Source organism: Anguilla anguilla, chromosome 15 (genome assembly GCF_013347855.1).
Source record: "Anguilla anguilla isolate fAngAng1 chromosome 15, fAngAng1.pri, whole genome shotgun sequence".
Taxonomy (NCBI): Eukaryota; Metazoa; Chordata; class Actinopteri; order Anguilliformes; family Anguillidae; genus Anguilla; species Anguilla anguilla.
The window spans coordinates 34,291,058-34,312,442 of record NC_049215.1 but is presented as its reverse complement, the minus strand read 5'-3'; the positions used below and the strand labels follow the sequence as shown (position 1 = coordinate 34,312,442).

At 48.6% G+C, this 21,385-nt stretch overlaps 2 protein-coding genes across 8 annotated transcripts in view; both read left to right on the top strand.

Annotated features, from left to right (window-relative positions):
* The window catches only part of als2b (alsin Rho guanine nucleotide exchange factor ALS2 b), a 33,640-nt gene extending 30,698 nt beyond the window's left edge, over positions 1 to 2,942 (top strand). For all 7 annotated transcript variants that reach the window (XM_035392513.1, XM_035392510.1, XM_035392516.1 and 4 more), the window contains one exon: positions 127 to 2,942. In XM_035392513.1, the coding sequence (XP_035248404.1) occupies positions 127 to 165 (39 nt within the window). In that variant the 3' untranslated portion in view covers positions 166 to 2,942. The remainder of the gene's footprint in view (positions 1 to 126) is intronic.
* Positions 2,943 to 5,646: 2,704 nt separating this feature from the next.
* mpp4b (membrane protein, palmitoylated 4b (MAGUK p55 subfamily member 4)) lies at positions 5,647 to 20,960 on the top strand. The gene is made up of 20 exons (XM_035392523.1): positions 5,647 to 5,790; positions 6,700 to 6,821; positions 7,310 to 7,387; positions 8,021 to 8,104; positions 8,502 to 8,633; positions 12,346 to 12,427; positions 13,051 to 13,136; positions 13,680 to 13,751; positions 14,119 to 14,315; positions 14,800 to 14,858; positions 15,662 to 15,679; positions 16,035 to 16,076; positions 16,190 to 16,210; positions 17,231 to 17,272; positions 17,668 to 17,844; positions 18,255 to 18,335; positions 18,665 to 18,758; positions 19,255 to 19,363; positions 20,147 to 20,281; positions 20,745 to 20,960. Exons 1-20 carry the CDS (start codon positions 5,736 to 5,738, stop codon positions 20,934 to 20,936), a joined length of 1,878 nt encoding a protein of 625 aa, XP_035248414.1. The 5' UTR covers positions 5,647 to 5,735; the 3' UTR covers positions 20,937 to 20,960.
* Positions 20,961 to 21,385: the final 425 nt, after the last annotated feature.

Here is a 21,385-nt window from a genome sequence, read left to right as displayed (position 1 = left end):
CCCAAATTATGCTTTTAGGTTAATTATGCTGAAAAGTGCATCTCTGTTATAAAAGCACCTGAAACCCCTGGAGAAGCCTCTTGTGAGAGTGACGGAGGCTGGCTCTCTCTGCCCCTGTGTCTGCAGGCGTGCTACTATCAGATCCAGCACGAGAAGGTCACGTAGAGAGACGCCTGGGCTGGGCTCTCGTCTGGGCTCTCTGGGCCTGGTTCTGGTTCTGAGACGCCGGGGCGGAGTGCCGGACGGACGGACGGACGGACGGACGGACGGACGGACGGGCTGTCACAGGCTCCAGGGAGCGAACGAGACGAAGTGTTTGGAGAGCAGAATCAGAAGCGAACGTCACAGGCTGTGATCACCACGTGCACCTGGCACAGACTTAAGGAGGAGCGCGTGCTTTTACCTCTCAACAGACCTCACACCCCCCCTGCCCCTCCCCTTCTCAAAATCCCTCCCCCTCTGCCCAGAGCACAACACCCCCCCCCCCCTTCCCTCACGCTGGGCGTGCTCCTCAACCTTCCTGTTCCAAAGAAGCACTTTTTTTTACGCCTTTCTTTTGCCACGAGTCAGTAATACAGGAGAGCTGCTGCAGCAGGACGGTCTGCACAGAGAGAGCTGGGTCAGAGCAGGCCTGGAGTCCCGGTCCCAGCCGGGGATGTCCGCTCCGGCCCCTGGCTTTATCTCAAGCCCTTTACGGCCTGGGACGTTCCGTGTCCCAGCATGCATTTCCCTGTCGTGGACACCACAGTAACACCTTTATCACCCGGAGCGAAGGAAGCTCCTTCGGCCCCCCGGAGCGTTCCGGAACTGTTTGTGATGATGTCACAATGGCCTCTGCCCGAGTGTTCTCCCCGTGGAGGATAGCCGCCTGCCCCCGTGGAGGTTACCACGGAGACGCGTGCTGGATTTAGACCAATGGCGGACCGTGCCGTTGCTGACCACGAACAGTGACCGTGACCGATTCCGCTCTCAGCACCAACACTTTTGCGCGTCCTTGGTCCGTATGTCACATGGGCAGTATTACCCGCATAAATATACTGACCTGACAACTGCTACTCCTGCACTGAAGGGGCTAAAAAAAAAGATTTTAGAAACGCACGTTTCTAAAAAAAAAATACTTTTATATAAAAAAATTTTTGATGCCCAGTAATACTGTCAGTATAAAATTAAAACACGCTTACATAGTTTGGTGGTTATTTGGAGTGATCTTGAAGATACAGAGTGTTGGTGTCAGCAGTTTGGTATGATGTTCCTGTTCCGCCCTGCATTGACGCTAATGCAGACCAAATACCGTCACTGCCAAAACAGTCAATTTATGCTTTATCAAGTCTTTAGTCTTTTTAGAGGACTCCAGATGCACATGTGTCTGGTCGGACTTCCATACAGTATTGTACTTGGTTCATGGGGCTGTGTGGCAGACGGCATTTGCAGTCTTAATTAAAAAAAAAAAAAAAAACAGGAAATCACCAAGGTCTTCCGGTGGGTGTTTCCTTGGAAACTGTTACTATAGATGTAGGTGGTGTGGTGTTCTCTATGTATTATACGGTATGCGTAAAAAGTTTGGCTACCTGTCTTACAAACATTTCCCCATCTTATTATTATTATTTTTTTTTTCTTTCATGTGTCTGCTCAGTACAGGAAGAAATGAGAACACTTTACAGTCGTTCTTATGCGGATGAATGCAGAAGTGTTTCACACGCGTGTGCATCCGTGTCTTCATTGTGACGGTCTTAACACAGGTCTAATCCAGCACAGCGGTGTGTGCAGTGGACTGAGACTGAGAGTGAAATACCCGTCTGTTAACCCAGGGAAAAACTTTTTCTGTTCCGAATGTCACAGGAGGACTGCCAGGACCGGGTTTTGCAGTTCTGAGTAAGTGCTAGCAGTTGAAATTGGCCTATTTGTGAACCTCTTACAGCAGTGCTAGGAGAAATGAAGTGATAACTTGTACGCAATACACGGAAGACGTGCTCTACTACATCACTCGCCTTATTGCAGAGGAAGTCGTTGTGAAAGCAATACTGTATTCAATTCTGATGGGTAAGGGGGGGATTTTCGCTGGGGTTGCCTGTACAGATGAAGTGTTTACTGAGCCGATCAGACGTCCATTTTACGCATGCCATCGATGACGCTAACCAGCAAAACTAACGTTGCACTGACTCCTCTGTTCTGGTCCTTCTTCGTCAGACCTTTAGAACTAGCCCCTGCTGAAACGGGGGGGAAACCCCTTTCACACGGCCAGACGGACTGACTGACTGATTCGTCGTAGAGCAGTAAAATGGCGCCAAACTGTTTTATAATTTTCGTAACACTGAAAAAAAAAATTATTATTTTGAAAGTGAAATGTACTGCAGTTAGTAGCTTCTTATTAATTTATTTGATGTAGGTCTTCTAAAGAGTCTGTATATACATTTCAGGTTACCTTGAGTTTGACTTTTGATTTGATTTTTGTTAAACTGACCCTGAGTATGTTAACATTTGTGATGCTGACTGTTAAGAATAATTTCTGGATGCATATCTGGTTAATGCTTGCAACAACAAAAAATATAAAAATAGCTCTGTAGGTGTCTTGAATTGAAGCTAATTTCTTTTTTTCATCAAATGCGGGCCAAGGGTTATGATTCGCATCTGAGTGGAGATCTGACTGTTCACACATTTTGCCCATTGCTTGTCCACACCTTACACAGCCACAGTGTTGCATGCCATATTTCAACAGTGTTCTCTCTCACCCGGAAGAATGTGCAACTTCGGTTCCAGGTCAATATTTTTTTGCGAGTTCATGGAAAATGTTTTGGGTTCGCTCCTCACGTGTGTATTACTGTTTTCTTTTCCTTTTCCTGGAATCGATTAATCGGATGTTACCTGTACATGTCAAATTCAACGAAAACACTCTTAATATGATCTTGGGGCAATAAAACTTGATTAAAGGATGAAGAAATGGCTCTTCTGTTTTTTTCTTTTTTGGGGCCATAAAGATGTTGCTTGTAAGTGTGGCTTTTACTGGGGAACTACGCATCTGCAGCGCCTAATAAAGAATAAAATACAAACACATTAACTACGTTACCATGGATTTTCAAGCCCCCCCCCCCCCCCCCAAATTATTATTGTGGAGCAGTGGTAACCAGCTCTGTTCCTGGAGACCTAACACCCTGTAGGTTTTCAGTCCAATTCTAACGAAGCACACCTCATTCAACAGCTGGAGATCTTGTACAGGTGCTCATTCGCGGAGTGCCAGATAAGGTTTGTAATGAAAACCTACGGGATGGTGGATCTCCAGGAGCAGGGCTGGTTACTGCTGCTGTGCAGTATCCCTTTAAATCTGGAAACGCCCCAGCAGAGGGAGCCTGAGGTGCTGACAGACAGAGGACTCTGTGCAGCGAATGCTCGAAATCAAGGCTCTCGCTGAGCTGTAGATAATCTTTGTTTAACATTCAGGGCCCAAAATGGCGTGTTGAGAAGAGAAACTGGGCTGTAACTCGGGGAAACCAGTAGGGAACGGTGGCAGAGGATTATGGGAAACTGCTCTGACTGGTGTTGGGAGTGAGAGTGGCCATTGACCTTTCAGAGCTAAACGGGCCACAAGTGCCTCTTGCTACCCTGAAAACCCTTACAGCATTTGACCTCTGACCTCTATCCCTGTAACCTTATGGGTTTATAATTGTCCAGTTCCTGGAATGAGCCGTTTGCCGTGGGATTTTTTGTGCTTTTGCGCGATTGCTTATTGAAGGGGAGTGTCCACCTTGTTATGAATGCCATTTTGTCTCCTAGTTCTTCACTGGTCTCTCTTCACTGATCTGTCAAATAAAGCTGAAAAAGCCCCAAAAAACATTGGGGAAAAAAATGCCATTGTGTTCAGGTAATTGTGTGACACTAGGGTTGCTTGAACGATTATACCTTTCTTTAAAATGTTTTTAAAGAAAGGTATAATTAAACCAATATTTTCTCTCAAAATCCACACCCAAGTCAAATAGCAAATGGCAAATTGATCGAATCAGAGTAATTCTCCGTTTGTTTAACATCGGCTGAAGGGGCCTGTAGGACACGGACCGTTTGCGTTAATTTTGGTTTTAACGCGGTGTTAGGCGCTAGTGTTAGGTGCTAGTGTGTCCACTCTCCTGTGCGCTGAAAGCAGAAAGAGTTAAGAAGCTTTGAGGGCCAGGCAAGCCTGGGGGGGGGGGGGGTGGGGGGGTGGAAGTACTCCAGAGGAGAGTGTGCTTGCTCGGGATTAAGTGGGATAGAGAGGGATTATGACCTGCTTTTCCGAGAGGGGGGGGGGGGGTGGGTCGGGGGGGGTGCGTGTGGGGGGGGTGGGGAATAGTAAAACCACGTATGTGTACTGTGACCGGTGCTGTGCCGAGAGAACCGTGCTGTGAGGAGCTGGCGATATTTTCACGGCCAGGTTTGCCTTAAATGAAACGGATTACTTTTTTTTTTTGGGTGCTTTAACACGAGGGGTGTGGGTTGAAGGAGCCGTCTTGAGGAGAAGTGGCAGTTAAGGTGAGTAAGGCTGGATTTTGTCTTTACTGTATTATCAGTACAGGAGACCAAGGCCTCAGGCTGAGGGGGTTGTTCATAGGTAGCGAGCGAGCGAGCGAGGGAGCTAGCTAGCTAGCGCTACAGTTAATCGGCCATCTTTTTTTTAATACTGCTGAAGTGTAATGAGGGGACTCGATTTTAGACCAGATGGTAATAAATAGTATCATTTGGTTACAGTAACTTTGCCAGTAACTGATGATGACTACGTGTTTTTTACGCGCTGACACAAATGTGCGATTACGTTGCCGTGCTTTTGACCCTTGACCTTCTGCAGTCACCGGCATTTAGGTGAGTGTTACGTGCCTTCCTGAATATTTTGTACCAGTTTTGGCAGCTACTGAAATGCGCGGCCATTGCTGTCCTGTGTGGTCTGTATAGATGATCCTTGTTTATTTACCTATTTTATTTTTATCTTGATGATGATGATGACATTTCAGTTCACCATTCCCGTTATAAATGAAGGTTAAAATAATTTATTTCTGGTGGTTTTAAGGAGGATATAGAAGGCCTACATATGGACCATTGAAGTCTTAATTTCCAAAGAAACATTAATATGAATATTGTGATAACAGGTGCTGGTTTTCAGTTGTTCACAATTAGCACAGCAGAGATTAATCAGATGTTAATATAATACAACTGCACACATACATCTTTTCCAAATGACTGTTTTAATATGTGGGACATTTTTACCATGTTTGCCATTTTGATTCCCATTTGAATAAATGTAATGATTTCTGTGGCCAGGCAAATAATTTCCAGAATCAAGGAGAAGATAGCTCAGCTGGGAAAGGCCAAGCTTCAGTTCTTATACTTGTCCTGGAATAAACTCCTGTGAATTCTTTAAGCATTTTTTGGGCAGGGTTTTAAGAGAGAATTGTTTATTTTATGGCTCCGTTTCTAAATTTGTCAGAATCTAGCAGATGTTCAACTTCAATTTCACCGTCACCAAAGTAATGTCGTACATTAGCGCGTTTTTTTTTTTTTTACAGAAACGGTCATAGAAACTGAACAAGCCTGGCATTCATCAGAATTCCTTGTTGTTTTTTGAAGCTGTCATTCCGTTCTTATCGCTGAACTTGTCTCCGGGGATGTGTTTCGGTCCGCAGCAGATCTCACGGAATACCGGGCCTCCTCCCACCGGGAGGCGGATATTTGTGGGAGTTAGTCCTCCGTGACCTGGATCTCGGCGACTTTCCAACATGAGGCCGACCTCCGAAGCTGGTCCTGAAGCACCTCCGGGTCTCTGCGAGAACGGTGATGGGAAAAAATCTCAACTTCATCCTGTTTTTTTTTCTTTTCTTTTCCCTCAAGCTAACACACTCTTTGAACTGAAAATAATTTGCCGTTCGTGTGACGCTTAAATGTTAATGTTACATTAGGTCATTTATGGAATTAGAAAATTGGCTATGCTGAAAGAGGGTCGTATTGACTTTAGGGTTCTGTAGAAAGTGCTGGTAGGTCCATCGTGCATGACAGCTATTTTAACACGCTCCCACATTCTTGTTCAGTGTTCGCTAGGGTAGAGATGTGTGAAAATTCTGAGCCGATATTCGTAACAAATCTTTGCCTGGCCTGTTTTACATTATAGGATCAAATTCAAACTGTAAGCAAGTTGCCACAGTCATTAAAGTAAATTGGCGCAGATTTCAAACATCTTATGAAGGAAAAATGCAACAGATCTTGTTTGATTAAGAGAATATTTCAGCTTGTTCACTTAAAATGGAGTCTAGTAGGAGTCACGAGGCACCGTAGGTTAGTTTTGGAGGGAAATAAAGTGAAATAAAAGCAGCATGTGCTCTTGGACATATCAACTGTTTCTGTTCTCTACATTTGGTACTGGCTGAACAAGAGTTGCAAATTTCAAGTATTTTTTTTTGTTGCTTTCATTGATGCATTTATTTTGCATCCTCATTGCACCGTCGATTCATCCATTTATTTCTGTGTGTAATGTTAGCCTTGGCCCGATCGCGCTAAGTTAATTTTAAGCTATTTTCGGCCAATACTGCTATGTGCATCTCTGCGAAAAAAAAACAATGTTGCTGCTGAGGTGAGGCTTTTTGTGCTTTTTGTGTCCCCCTCCTTCCCCCCCGCCGCACCGACCCCCCCTGGGCATCGATGTGAATTCCGCTTTCGGTGTGCTCCCCTTGTGTCCCCCTCCTCCAGGCCTGGTCCAGATCCTGGCCAACGTGGTGGAGGAGGTGAGGGTCTCGGTTCGCCGCGACATCAGCGGGGCCGACCTGCTCTACAGCCTGCTGAACGCGCCCTGGCTCCAGTCTCTGCTCAAGGTCAGCCTGGGGGGACGTTCCTCATCCTGTCTGGCTTGCTCGCTCATTTAAATGTTCGGTCGAGTGTTTTTTGGAGCGGTTCTGCGGTCTGTGTGAGGAACCATCTGGAAAAGGCCTGTGCTCTCAGCTTTGTGCTCTAAGCAATTCTGTGTTCTGGGTTCTGGTCTCTGGGCTGGTCATTTGGGGTGACAGTGCTGGTCAGGGAAACTGAGAGTATTTTGGGAGGGGGCGCAGTGGGGGCGGGCAGGGGCATAGTGGAGCTGACTATCCAGGGCCCCATGGTGGGGGAGGGGATGGGTGAGGGAAGCTCAAATGGCCTGGATTTAAAAGTTTGGTTTGGAAAGGGGCAATATTTTCACTGGGCCCAGGATTTTGTGCTGCACCCCTGCAGGAGGAGGGGGAGGGGGGGAGGGTAAGGCACCCAGGTGTGTAATGGCTACCAATGGTTTGGTAAGGTGTGTTAATGTGACTCCCCCCCTCCCCCCCAGGTGTACGAGTGTCTGCAGCAGTACATCAGAGACAGCCCCAGGCCCTTCCTGCCTTTCGCCTCTGGAATCTCACAGGAGGTGAGAACAGCACCGCACAGTGCCCCCTATCTGTCTCCTACAGAATCGTAGATTGTTACAAATCTACTGATTACTCAGTGCTGTACTCATAACAGTGAAAGTTCTGTGTGTGGAAACACCCTAGAGCATCATACAGCTACCAAGTAGACAGGACCAGAGCTGGCCATCAAGTCTATGGGAGCGCTTCCCAACACTGGCCCTGAGATCTGCTGTCCCGTAGGTTTCATTCCAACCCAAACAAAGCACAAAGCACATTAGTTAGACAGCTTGTTCAGCTGCTAATTAGTGGAGTCAGGTGTGGCCAGATAAGGGTTGAAATGAAACCCTACAGGTAGATCTCCAGGAGCAGGGTTGGGCAGCCCTTGCTCTAGCTGTTGAATGAGGTGTGCTTTGTTAGAGTTAAAATTTAACGCTACAGGATGGTAGATCTCCAGGAGCAGGGTTTGGCAGCCCTGCTCTTGCTGTTGAATGAGGTGTGCTTCGTTAGGGTTGGAGTGAAACCCTACAGGACGGTAGATCTCCAGGAGTAGGGTTTGGTTCCCGCTGGTCTGCGAGATCTTTACCTGGTGCTCAGGACAGGATAGCGTTTCCTCACCGCTTCTCGCGGCGCGCTCTGACCGCGCTCTGTTCCAGGTGATGGCCGAACTACGCGCTGTCCCGTCCCCTTCCCCCGCCGCCCGGGAACTCTACGCACTGCTGAGGGATTCCCACTTACAGGTGAGCGGCAGGACGCACCTCTCGCTAACAAGACACACCTCTTGCCCAAAAACGTGTCATGTGGTTCGGACATGCTCAGTTCAAGGCCAGGGATCGGAGGTAGAAAATCCAGCTTGTGTAAATAAATGTCCTTCCCAGTATTTTGTTCCAATCGCCTGGATTTTTGAATTCCTGGGACAATTCTTCAGTCAGGAGGTAGAACTAATTAGTGAAATCAGCTGTCTCAGTTCATGTGTGGAAGTAACACATGACAGGACTTTTACTTGCTGACCCCTGGATTGTCCACCTCTGCCCAGAATGCACTGGGTGTGCATTCGCTCATGTTTTTTGAGTTTGTGGGAATTCTGGGAAGCAGGTCATAGAGGCCGGTTCTGACCCAATCCTGTCCCCCTCGTAGGCTCTCCTGTCAGCCCATGACACCGTGGCCCAGAAGGACTACGACCCGACGCTGCCACCCCTCCCCGACAACCTGCCTGACAACGAGGAGGCCATGAGGATCGTGTGCCTGGTCAAGAACAAGCAACCGCTGGTGAGCGCTGGGAGCGTCGGACGCCCGTGCGTGAAACTGTACACACCTAGAGTTAAATAGAAGGGCGCTTCCACGGGTCCAGACTGGGTTTGGTGTGGGTTCTGAGGTCCGGCTGGGTTTGGGGTTCGATCGCAATCGCTGTAAATGACAGACCCCGGTCCCGATGGTGTCGGAATGGCCGAGCCGTCAGGGCCCGGTCTGTGATTGGCTGGGCTGGACTCCCTGACGTAACCCAATCACTGTCTCTCCTGCACAAGAGGAGCGCTGGCGGGGGGACCCGAAGCCGCTGGGACAAGCTGAGGCGTCTCACCAAGGAGAAGCTGGTGTCGGGCAGGAGGGCGGGGTCACTGGGTCACGTGACCAGGGGGGCGTCGGCTTGCAGGGGCAACTACGCTTCACCCGAGCACCCGTGTGCTCCGCCCCCGACTCAGCCCCGCCCACTGCCCCACCCGCTGCCGCTCTACACCACCGCGGCCGGCGGCTGTAAAATGTGCCGACAGAGCAGTGCATTCTGGGAAGACGGACTTTACCATTCCGCCCCGTCCGTCTGCGGCTCGGTGCTCATGGGTAAGAACCCCGGCAAGGCTTCCTGGGGCTCGACGGTTTGACTGGAAGTGCGTTTCCGTGATGTTCCCTCCCCGTGAAAACTTCCCCCAAACTGTGTGATTCTCGATGTAAAATCGTCCGAAATTCTCCGATTGTTTGTTGACTCTTGTGCCCCCCCCCCTCCCCCCCCTGCAGCTTGAGTGTGGATTAAATTCTGAGCTTTTCTTAAGTCAAGTTCATGTGGCAAGGTTAATTAGCCTGTTGGCACACACAAACACACACACACACACACACACAGCACAAAGTCACACTCTCATACACAGAGACACACACACAAGCACATGGTCACACACACACGCACACACACACACACACATACACACACAGCCACACAATCGCAGAAACAAATATAACTTTTAAATTAATTTGAGCCTGTAATGCTGTACCCGTCTCTTTTATGAACTGTGTCTTCTCCTCTGGCCCGTGGCCCTGCCTGACCCGCCTAACCCGCCTGACCCTAACCCTAACCCTAACCCTGCCTGACCCACCTGACCCTAACCCTAACCCTAACCCGCGCACTCCTCTGTTGCGACGTGGAGCCGACGCCGAGGAGATCGACAGCGGGGACGAGAACGGATGCCCGCTGTCGTCGCCGCTGCCGCGCCGGAAGCTGCCCTACCAGCCCTTCAGCGTGGGCACGCCCTACCTGCCGGCCTGCTACGCCAGCGTGGGGGGGTACCGGCCCGCGTGCCCGCCCGCCGAGCCCCCGGGGTACGGCCAGCGCGCTCACACGGCACCCCCCCAGCCCCATGCATCACCGCCGTGGGGCGGAGCCCGACCCCGCTCGCCACGCCGACCCCGCCCACCCCGCCGGGCCCGCCCGCCACGCCGGCCACGCCCGCCGGGAGCTGAGCCGCCAGGAGAGCCTGGACGAGCTGCGCTCCACCGTGCACTCGGCGGCCAGCACCATGGAGCGCAGCTCCGACCACGTGCGGCTGCTGGGACACAAGATGGCCGCCGCCACGGAGCTGATGTCGGAGAGCGTGCAGGAGAACGCCCAGGCCCTCGGCCTGCTCGTGGAGGTGGTGGACAAGCTGCGCGGGCTCATAGTGGCCGGCCGCTCCCCCCCCGTACGCCGCCGCCGCCGCCGCCGCCGCCTCCCGCACGCCCCCCTCCCCCCGCCGCGCCCGCTTCCTGTCCTTCTGCTCCTCCTCCTCCTCCTCCTCGTCCTCGTCCGGCTCGTCCTGCGTGTATGCGGACGGCCTCGCCCTCTCCCGGCCTCGCTCGGGCCTGGCCTCGCCCAAGAGCGGGCCCAAAAACAAGGCCCCGGCTGGACCCCCCCTCCGACACGCCAACGCCCCGTCCCACCTCTCCAATGGCCTTCTGGGCGCCAGGCCGGTGGCCAACCACAGCAAGACGGGCTGCCTCTCCGGCAAGAAAGAGAAGAAGATAAAATAATCCCAGCTTCCGCCTCCCTCTCTCCTCTCCTTTTCTTTTTTTACACCCTCAACCTGTTTCTCATTCGCTGGAAGAGACAGCCCTCTCTTCTCTGGGGGAGGCGGACATCGAACACATTATTTATTTAAAAAAAAAAGAAAAAATGTACTCATCTCGTTTCTGAGATTCGGCTGAAAAAAGGCCGATGATCCCTGGCTGCGGGTTGGCTTGTGCGCGTTTGAAGCTGTTGCAGTCGAGCCAAAGAAAACATCGACAGTCCTTTTAATCGCGGATCACGACGCGCGTCAAGTTGTCCGCGCGTTATAGCGGGAAAACAGGCGAGGCGTGGGCGGAGACAGCCGCTTGGCACCGAGGGTCCCTGCCAGGTACTGTGTTTTATTTGTCTTCGTCCGACAGCCAATTTCATTCCGCCGATGCAGAACCCACACTCAAGTCCTTTCTCCCATCTCATTTCATCCCTCCGTTCCTCGGCTAATTTACGACTACGATAAATGGTGCTGTGCTACACCGCCATAGTTTATGAACACAGGGCCTCTGAGTTGGAACGTAAATATGCGAATATTGATTCAATGGCTCTACATACTGTATATGTCAGCAGTGTTGGCATTCCTATTATAGGACAGTGATTCCTTGGACGGAGACAGCGTTCTCTCACGTTCTTTTTGTTGTCCCTGTTAGATCCAAGCTTTGGCCTGCAGTTGGATGAAGGTTCCTCCGTATCGGATGAGTGACGTGAGTTTGTCTGGTTTTATAAAAATCAGGGGCCCCCCTCTAAAGAGTGCCCATTGCCCTCTCCACGCTAACCCATGCGGACCGCCCCATACCCGTTCATCCGATTCGCCAGCTGGTGATCATGTGATCGTTTCGCCATGGCTACGGTGTGCTGTGGTGTACGTGTTCATTCCACTGCGCTGCTCCTCTGCTCCACGTGGAAACTCCTCCATCTTCCATCCCTCAGCCGTTTGTGTGTCTGGCTGCGAGTGCCATGGTAACCGTGGTCGTCGTGTGCTCTCCTGGACACAGCCGGTTCTCACCTCTCCTTTCTTCCTTCACGGGCCGAAACATCGACCTTGGTCTCCATTTCGTTTGGCCTGTCCTCGTGTCTTTCTTTCTGAAGGGCTTGTTCTCACCATCTCTCTCTGTCTCTCTCGGCTCAACCTCTTCACAATATGTCCTCCCGCTCAAACTAGGAGATGGCTGTGTTGAGGCCTTTAAAAAAAAAAGAACAAAAAAAAAAAAAACTTTCATGAAAAACCTCTGATGGGATTTTCTGAGTCCTCGCCTCCTTTTCCATTTCGGAAAAGATGTTTTCACTCTTTCATGCGGTTCAGTGCCCTTCATTTCATCTGCTTTCATCCATGGACAGTTGTGTCTGTGTGACGGTGTTTGGGTGTTCAACAGTGTCTTGTGGTTTGTTGAACAAACAAAACAAAAAAAATCCCGCAATGAAAAATATATTTATTTGGGCGAGAATTCAATTAGTTGTGGTTTATTGCGTGAAGGTTTTTGTGTACGGTTCCCGGGTGTAAACACAAATAACTTTCCATCTGACATCATTGTTACTCCACCTTCTACCCATCTTGCATTCATCGATGTTGTGCAGAAGTGTTTCGCTGCCCGGCCTCATGGGTGCCGAAGGCTGTGTTTTGTTGGACAGAAAAGAGTTTTCACAGGAGATCTTCGGCTGTTTTTCGTGTGTTTTTCTCAGGGAGCGACGATAAGAAGAAACGATGTGACTGGCGAGATCTTCATAGCGAGGGTGATACACGGAGGGCTGGCGGATCGCAGCGGTGAGCCAAGCAGACCGCTCACACACTTTTATGTATTTAAACGCTTTGAACACTGTGTGATGGAACCAGCTAGTTTGCCGTTTACTTGCATTACATTGCATTACAGGCATTTAGCAGACGCTTTTATCCAGAGCGACTTATACAACTTTTACACAGCATTTTACATTGTATCCATTTACCATTTACAGTTGGATATATACTGAAGCAATTCAGGTTAAATGCCTTGCTCAAGGGTACAACGGCTGTGTTCTACCCAGGAACCGAACCTGTGACCTTTTGGTTACAAGCCCAGTTCCTTCCCCACTGTGCTACACTCCGCCATCCCATGATCATCGTTTACTTGTCTTACGACCGTGGGACTGTGCATGACCTGAGAGATGTATCGGTGTCTGTACGAGGTGTGTGTGTATACGTGTGTGTGTGTGTGTGTGTTTATGGGGCAGGCCTGTAGAACAGAATATGACTTGTGTGTGTGTGAGTAAGTGTATGTTTGTGGGGTGTGTGTAAAAAATGTGTGTGTGTGTGTGTGCTTGCGTGCCTGCTTGCGTGCCTGCGTGCGTGCGTGCGTGTGTGTGTGTGTGAGTGTGTGTGTGTTTATGTGTGTGTGTGTGTGTCTCTGGCAGGGTTGCTGTATGCAGGGGACAGGCTGGTAGAGGTGAACGGTCTCTCTGTGGAGGGGCTGGAGCCAGAACAGATCATACAGATCCTGGTGAGTTTCCCAGAGTGCCCCACTTCACCAGCAAGTCACGACTGCCTATTCTTTTTAAAGCACACGCTGACTACGTTCGCTTGCACACCAATACGCCGATTATTGGGACTAATCAGTTTATGCCAGTATTTAGATTATTGCATACACCTGGATTTAAGTAGTGTGATAGCAGCTGTGTTTATATGATTATTTCCATAACTGGCGTATGCTCACCAGAAATGGTGTACATGGGAGCCATGCTTGTTTTCATCCAGGATTTCCAACTTTTGCCAGACGTGCGCAGTTTCTAAACGGTGAAAAATATGAGTACATGCACCAAAAAAATAAAAATATCGGACAAAAATCCAGGTGTCTTAATTGGGTTTTGAATACGGTGATTATGACCATACTCTGATGAAGATTATCAGCATTTACCTGATCATTTCGGTAATCAGAGCATTGCCATAATCGGAGTAAGATCCGAATTTTAGTGTGCATGTAAATGCACCCACTGATGCGCATTTGTCCCAAATTTTGACATCCTTCCTGTGCTCCCACACACAGGCACGCTCCCACGGGACCATCATGTTTAAAGTGGTTCCCATCTCAGACCGGCCAGTGAACAGCCAGACCACGGTGAGCAGGACCTCGGAACTTTAGTTTACATGCTCGTATTTTAAATGCTTGATGTCGTGCAGTGCATGCTGGGATCTGTCTAACAGCTTTTCCCTCTGTAACAACGGGTTAATGTATGAAAATTGTTACACTGACCGGCATAAATGATTACTTTAAACATTAAAGATTTTTATTACATTAACCGCCAGTTATTACATTAACTGTTAGTTATTAAATTAAAGACATCAGAAGTTACTACTTTAACTGTTTTTATTAGATTAGCATGTTATACCCTCATCATAACTGCAGTTCAGTGTAACCCCTGGTTTGAATTATATTCATTTTTGTGATTGTGTGGGTCTCTCCCGCCCTCCCCCTCCCCCCCCAGCTGTACGTGAGGGCGATGGCGGACTACTGCCCCCAGCAGGACCCCGCCATCCCCTGCGCCGAGGCGGGGATGAGCTTCCGCAAGGGCGACGTGCTGGAGGTGGTGGACCAGACCGACGCCCTCTGGTGGCAGGCCAGGAAACTGCCCAGCACGTCCGGCTGTGCCGGCCTCATTCCCTCCACCAGTCTCCTGAAGAGGTGAGGAGAGCACCAGGCCCCCGCTGCCGATTCTCCACCGACGGACGTGTGACATCACAGTTTATTTTTGTTAAATCGGAACTTAAAAAAGTCACAAGTAGGCTTATGACTCCTGTTTTCACACAGCATTACATTACATTACAGGCATTTAGCACACGCTCTCATCCAGAGCGACTTACACAACTTTTTAAACAGCATTTACATTGCATCCATTTACACAGCTGGGTATGTACTGAAGCAATGCAGGTTAAGTACCTTGCTCAAGGGTACAACAGCAGTGTCCCACCCAGGAATCGGACCTGTGAGCCTTTAGGTTACCATCCCAGTTTGTTACCCATTATAATACACTGCCACGTAGCGTGTTCACGTGTTGGTGTGCATGTCTGTGTGTGCATCAGTGTCTGTGCGCGTCTGTGTGGCTGAATTTCTTGTGCGCACCCGTCATGTTTCTCCTCCGATTCCTTCACCCTGGACTTCTGCTCAGGAAACAGAGGGAGTTTTGGTGGTCGCAACCTTCCCAATCTCATACCTGCATCAACATCTGTGAGTGAAAAATGTTTGTCTGAAAAAAAACCCTATTAGGCCTGAGTGTCTGTCTGTGTGTCCTTCTGTCCATCTGTGCTTTCCTTGTCTAGCACTCCTTCCTTTACCTGATCACAACTTAAAGACAGGTAATAGCCAAACACTGCCAGTCAAACCAGCGCTGTCCTTATCTGTAATCACCTCTCTCTCTAATCCTATTTATCTACTTTATCGCAGTGAAGCTTCAGACAACAGCCAGCAGGTGCCAAGGTAGCCAAGCAGTTAGGAAATGCATTTAGCTGAACAGAAGGGACACTTGTGTCCTTCACTTCAGGGTGTAATGTCACCATATTTTTATAACAACCCCTTCAGAATGTAATACGCTACAATATTTTTGTAGCATTACCTTCAATGTGTCACAATATTTTGGTAGCATTACCTTCAGTGTGTCATAATATTCTGGTAACATTGACCAGAGTGTGTAATATGTGCCAATCAATGATTCTGTGTTGTATGCCCTTCAGTGTGTAATGTGAAACTAAAATTCTACTGTTATATTAATTATTTATTAATTCCCCATTAATAATTCAGTGATTCTGAAATATTCTGAAAGCGTGTAATTTCTCATGGTATTTCTTTTCCAACGACCCTTTCAGTTTGCAATCACTGAAAAGAATTCCCATGGTGCTTTGCAGTATGAGCTGTAGTGTAGTACAGTATGAAGTAACGTGCTCAGTAATAGCTGCTCTGTGATGTGCTGTGGGATGGTTTGCAGTCTATTGCAAAAACTTTGTTTTATTTCCTGCATCTCTGCTGATCTAAAGTGAGCACTGTGGATGAAGGTGAGTGAATGACTTGTCATTGCTGTGCACAAATCAGGCTGATGTGTGTGTGTGTGTGTGTGTGTGTGTGTGTGTGTGTGTGTGTGAACTTGTAATACTATCTTTGTGAGGACCAATTGTCCCCACAAGGATAGAAAGATGAGGAAAATTATGCTTTGTGGGGACCTTTTGCTGGTCCCCACAAGTTCAAGAGGCTGTTTTAGGGTTAGGACTTAGGGTGTGTGTGTGTGTGTGTGTGTGTGTGTCCATTGTTTGGAGGAAAAATGTGTTTTTCTCTGCTTTTTAATGTTGCTGTGGTGTAAAGCAACCTTTATCTTTTCGTTTTACTGGAGCCTAATTGTTTGCTCCATTTCAGAAGAAGATATGATGGCCATTGATGAAAAGTGTGTCGAAACAGGCAAGTAACTCCCATCTGACAATCCTCTCATATAATATTACAGATGCAAACACATGTGTACCGCTTCAAGACGTCATTATTTTATTCAAATAAATTGTTTTCTTTTTCTGCAGATGAAGAAACTTTTGAATCTGGTAGGTAAGTCTTTATCATAGAGGTATCATAGATGTGCTAAGCAGGTTTCAAACATATGAGGCAATACTAACTGCAGCAGTCTTTTCAAAGCGTTTCATTGTCTGTGTGGAATTTATGCGGGACTGGTGTTTATTCAAAGGTGGAGATCATTTGAAAGAAGTGTTGTCTCTGGAGTCTGGGTCTCATTCCAGCCACTTATTTTATCCTTCCTTGTCTCCCTGGTCCTCACCTGACTTGGAAATTGATCGAAGCCTTTCTTTAAGGACACTCCTACCTGTTAAATGTTCCTTGAAGGAGCGAGGAACTAGGAGCCAGGAGGCTGTTTGTGCGAGAACACACAAGTGAATCCTTTCGCGAAAGTATTTATTCGGGCTACGTGTAAATGTGTAAATGATCGACCCGTGAATCCAACTCTCCACATCTACCACGTCTGTAATAGATGTGGCTTCAAACTGATGCTTGAAAGAGCAAGGACGTTCCAGTTACCTAATACACGTTTCCTCGTTTTGTGAGGATGTGAGGAAAGGACGTAAGGAGGTAAAATAAGCGATTGGAAAGAGCCCGCGGTCTCTGGAGGATGTCTGTGACAGTTTAATTTTAAATGGCTGGAGACAGTTGACCAAATAGGAAAGCATTGCATTGCTATACAGTGGGCCCTGTATGATAAAATGTAGATATCTAGACTCTGATCTGTTTGATTCACTCACGTTTGAATCTCTCATATCTTTTTTTAAAAATCACTTTTAAATTCTACTTCGGCAATCAAGAGGAACTCAGAGAAGGTGAACAGTTTTTTTTTCTTTTCACTCTCAACTTGACCTCCCCCATTTTCTAACCGTTTCATTTTCCCTGCTCTTGCTCTTATATCCATATAGAGGCCATTTTGCACATTGAGGGGGCCATCATTTATAATATATAGAGTACAGAGAATGTATAGAGTCCTTATCTTTGATAGCTTTCATGGTGTTGAGGTATGAATGTGCATAATTCTGTGTCTCTGACTGTCTTCATGCTTACAGAAGAGGATGAGTTCAGCAGCAACGTCGAGGGCATCTATCTCGGTACGGTATCCTGTTAAAGCTTTCGCTGTAGCTGTGGAAGTGCTGACGTTCGTTAAATGCACATACTAAAGTGAACTCCACTTCTATGGCTAAATTGTTGAATGTGTTCTTCCTCTCCTTACACAAGGAGACTTAATAACAATAATAATAATAATAATAATAAGTTATTATTGTTTGGAATTCTCTTTAACTTATTATTATTATTATTATTATTATGGAATTTTGTGCACAATTCTCAATGAATTGAGTAGTGGATCAGATGGTTGGATGGTTGATTGATTGTTTGATTCATTGATTGATTGATTGATTGATTGATTGATTGATTGATTGATTGACTGATTAATTATCGATTGATTGATTGATTGATTGGCTGATTGATTGATTGATTGCCACAGCGGGATTTCGGCGCAGTCTGAGACTGTGTCGGAGGAGGTCCCACACCAGCGTACACCAGCAGCCCTGCTACTCCCACTGCCCCAGGACCTGCTACAGCGCCCTGGCCAATCCCTACGAGGAGGTGGTGCGCTACCAGCGCCACCCGGAGGACACATACCGCCTCATCGCCCTCGTGGGTGAGACTGGAGGCCTGGCCGCTGGGCCATTACTGTTGCTAGTGTGTGAGTGTAGGTGTGTGTGTGTGTGTGTGTAAGTGTGTGTCTGTGTGTGTGAGTGCGTGTGTGTGTGTGTGAGTGTGAGTGTCTGTTTGTGTGTGTGTGCGTGTGTGTGTGTGTGCCTACATGCATGTGCATCTATCACTCCAGAATGGAAGAGTGAATCTACTCTACTAGGGAATGTGTGTGTGTGTGTGTGTGTGTGTGTGTGTGTGTGTGTGTGTGTGAGTGTAGGTGTGTGTGTGTGTGTGTGTGTGTGAGTGTAGGCGTGTGTGTGTGTGTGTGTGTGTGCGTGTGCGTGTGTGTGCCTGTGTGTGTGGCCAACATTACTCTTCAGTAAGGCTCAGACAAAACGCTTGTCCCTCTCTCAGGCCCGTCCGGTGTAGGAGTGAATGAACTTCGTAGAAGGCTCATCGAAATCAACCCCAAGACCTTCTCTGGGGCAGTGCCACGTATGTACCCCTGTCCCGGGACATTCCTGGGGGTCAAGACTGGGAACACAACACCACAGGGGACTGTTAGTGTAGTGTTAAAGTGTGCCGTTTCTCTTTCTGCGGTATTCAGATTTGTTTTTTTTCTTTCTTCCCCCACTTTGTTTCATCTTATGCACCCAGCGTGCAGAACTGTTATATTTTTGTGTTGGTGAATATTACTGATGAGGGTTGGGGATAGATACTGTGGTGAGTTGTGTTGACTTGACACAATGTGTCGCTGTTCCGTGTCGTGTTCTGTCGTCCTTTTAAAGTTTTTTTTTTTCTTCCCGCTCTAAATTCATTTCCAGACACGACACGGACACAGAAAAGCTATGAGGAGTCTGGGAGAGAGTATCACTTCATCAACAAAGAGCTGTTCGAGAATATGGTGTACAACCACAGGTATCCTGCCCATCCAACTTCACACTGTTTCTTTGTCTTAATGAGGCCTTCTTGGCTCGACAAGTGTGCGTGCTTACATCACATCACATTACATTATATTACATCACATGACATTATATTATATTACATTACATCACATTACATTATTTTACACAAAACTTTACATATACATTACAGGCATTTAGCAGATGCTCATATCCAGAGCAACCTCCACAGATTCTGACAGATTCTGTATGAACTGTATCCAGTTCATACAGCTGGATATATACTGAAGAAATTCAGGCGAAGCACGTGGCTCAAGGGTACAACCGCTGCGTCCTTTCCTGAGAATCAAACCTGCCACCCTTCAGGTTACAAGCCCAGTTCCCTAACCCTCACACTGCAGTACATGCTGACCTTTCAGACCACCGTAAGGCTGTTTTCCGTGTGTAGTATGTTTTTTTAGGCGTGTTTGGGTTTCGTGCGCCTCCGAGCTCTTCTCTCCTCCTGCGCCCAGGTTTGTGGAGTACGGAGAGCACAGGGGCAGCATGTACGGCACCAGCATCGACGCCGTCAAGGAGGTCCTGGACGGCGGGAAGATCTGCGTGATCGACGTCGAGCCGCACGTGAGTCCTGGCCTGGTTTGTGAGGACACACACACACGCTGCGGGATGTCACGCTAAAGCGGGGGGGGGGGGGGGGGGGGGGGGGGGGGGGGGGGGGGGGGGGGGGGGGCAGTTCCGGTCCTGGAGGGACGGTGTGTATGCAAGGGTCTTTGTTTTCACCAGTTACCTTGGTGTTACGGCTGCAAACAACCAGCGTAAACACAGAGAAGCCGACACCTGGTTTGTACAAGAACTAATATTTATTTACAGACAGACAACGCTTACAACACAAAACTAGGAGCGCAGCCCAGCTACGAGGCCCGTGTGCTCCCTAGCGGGGGTAAAGCAGAATGAGAAATCGGAAATCGAGAGCTAGCTCCTTCTGACGAGGTCCTTATATGGGGAAAGCATCACCTCAGAGCTCCGTGGATAGGTCTCCCGCAGGTGAGCGCAGTTCCCTAAAAAAGACAGACCGGTCCGTACAGATTTAGGCAACCAGCACCCTCATATGGGGCAGAGGGATGTATCACTGGCTAAAATGAGCCAAGTGGCTGTATGGACCTGCACAGGTTCACTCGTATACTAGATCACAGTAAAACATTTCATGTTCTTCAGCTGTCATTCATGCGCTCATCAAGAAATGTAGCTAAAATGTGGGATGGTGTAAATGTTAGTGCTAAGTAAGTAATTAAGGCCGGAGGTTGGCATGGAAACCCAGAGACGAACACGGCCCTGGTTGCCCACCTCTGCGCTGAAGGTAATGGTTTGTGTTGACTCTGGATTCTGGATGCTGGATGCTTGCAGGCCATTCAGTCAGTGAGGACGCAGAAGCTCAAGGCCTACGTCGTCTTCGTGAAGCCGCCCAGCGCCGCTCACATGAGGCAGACCAGGAGGAACGCTCAGCTCATCACCGAGTACTACGTCAACCGGCCCTTCAAAGTGAGCCCAGCTACCGCTTCCGCACTGTTACAGGCAAAAGTATTGGGTGACACAGTTTTTGTTGTTTTGGCTCTGTGCTCCAGCACGTTGGATTTAAAATATATCTGTGAATTTGAGGTAGAAGCGCAGACTGTCCGCTTTAATTTGAGGGCATTTACATCCGTTTCGGGTGATCTTTGTAGGATGTAAAAGGTTACAGGTTTGTTTCCTGCAAGTGTATCCCTAAGCAAGGTACTTAACCTAAATTTCTTTGTATATATCCACCTGTATAAATTAATATTGTGTAAGAACCTGTGACCTTTGGGTTACAATACCAGCTCTTTCACCCTTTATACTACACTGCCACCCTAGCTGTTGTTGGGTCTAGTGACAAAGACCGCGTTCTTTGGCTGCTGTTGCTATGACAGCGCTTTGATTGGCGTCTCCGTAACGACCTGTGTTTTTGGCCATGCGCTCGCGGCAGGAGGAAGACTTCCAGGAGATGGAGGACGCGGCGAGGAAGATGGAGCACCAGTACTGCCAGTTCTTCGATCACGTGATGGTGAACGACGGGCTGCAGGACGCGTGCGTGCAGCTGCTCACCGCCATTCGCCGGGCGCAGGACCAACCCCAGTGGGTCCCCGCCTGCTGGCTCCGCCCCTCTGACACGCCCTGAGTCAGAGAGAGAGAGAGTAAGAGAGGAGAGGACAGGAGAGAGAGAGAGAGGAGAGGAGAGGAGAGAGAGAGAGAGAGAGAGAGAGGAGAGGAAGGGGAGAGAGGAGGACAGAAAGGGAAGAGAGAGAGGAGAGGAAGAGGAGAGAGAGAGAGGAGGACAGAGAGGGAGGAGAGGAAGGGGAGAGAGAGAGAGACGGACAGAGAGGGGAGAGAGAGAGGAGGAGAGGAAGGGGAGAGAGGAGGAGGACAGAAAGGGGAGAGAGCCGGAGGAGAGGATATAAAGGAGAGAGAGGAGGAGTACAGAAACAAGAGAAAGAGGAGAACAGAATGGGGAGAGACAGAGAACAGAAAGAGGAGAGGTACAGGGGTACAGAGGGTACAGAGGGGTACAGAGAGAGAAGAATTGGGATAATGTTGGTGGTACCGGTGTGAAAGGAATGCTGGGAAAAG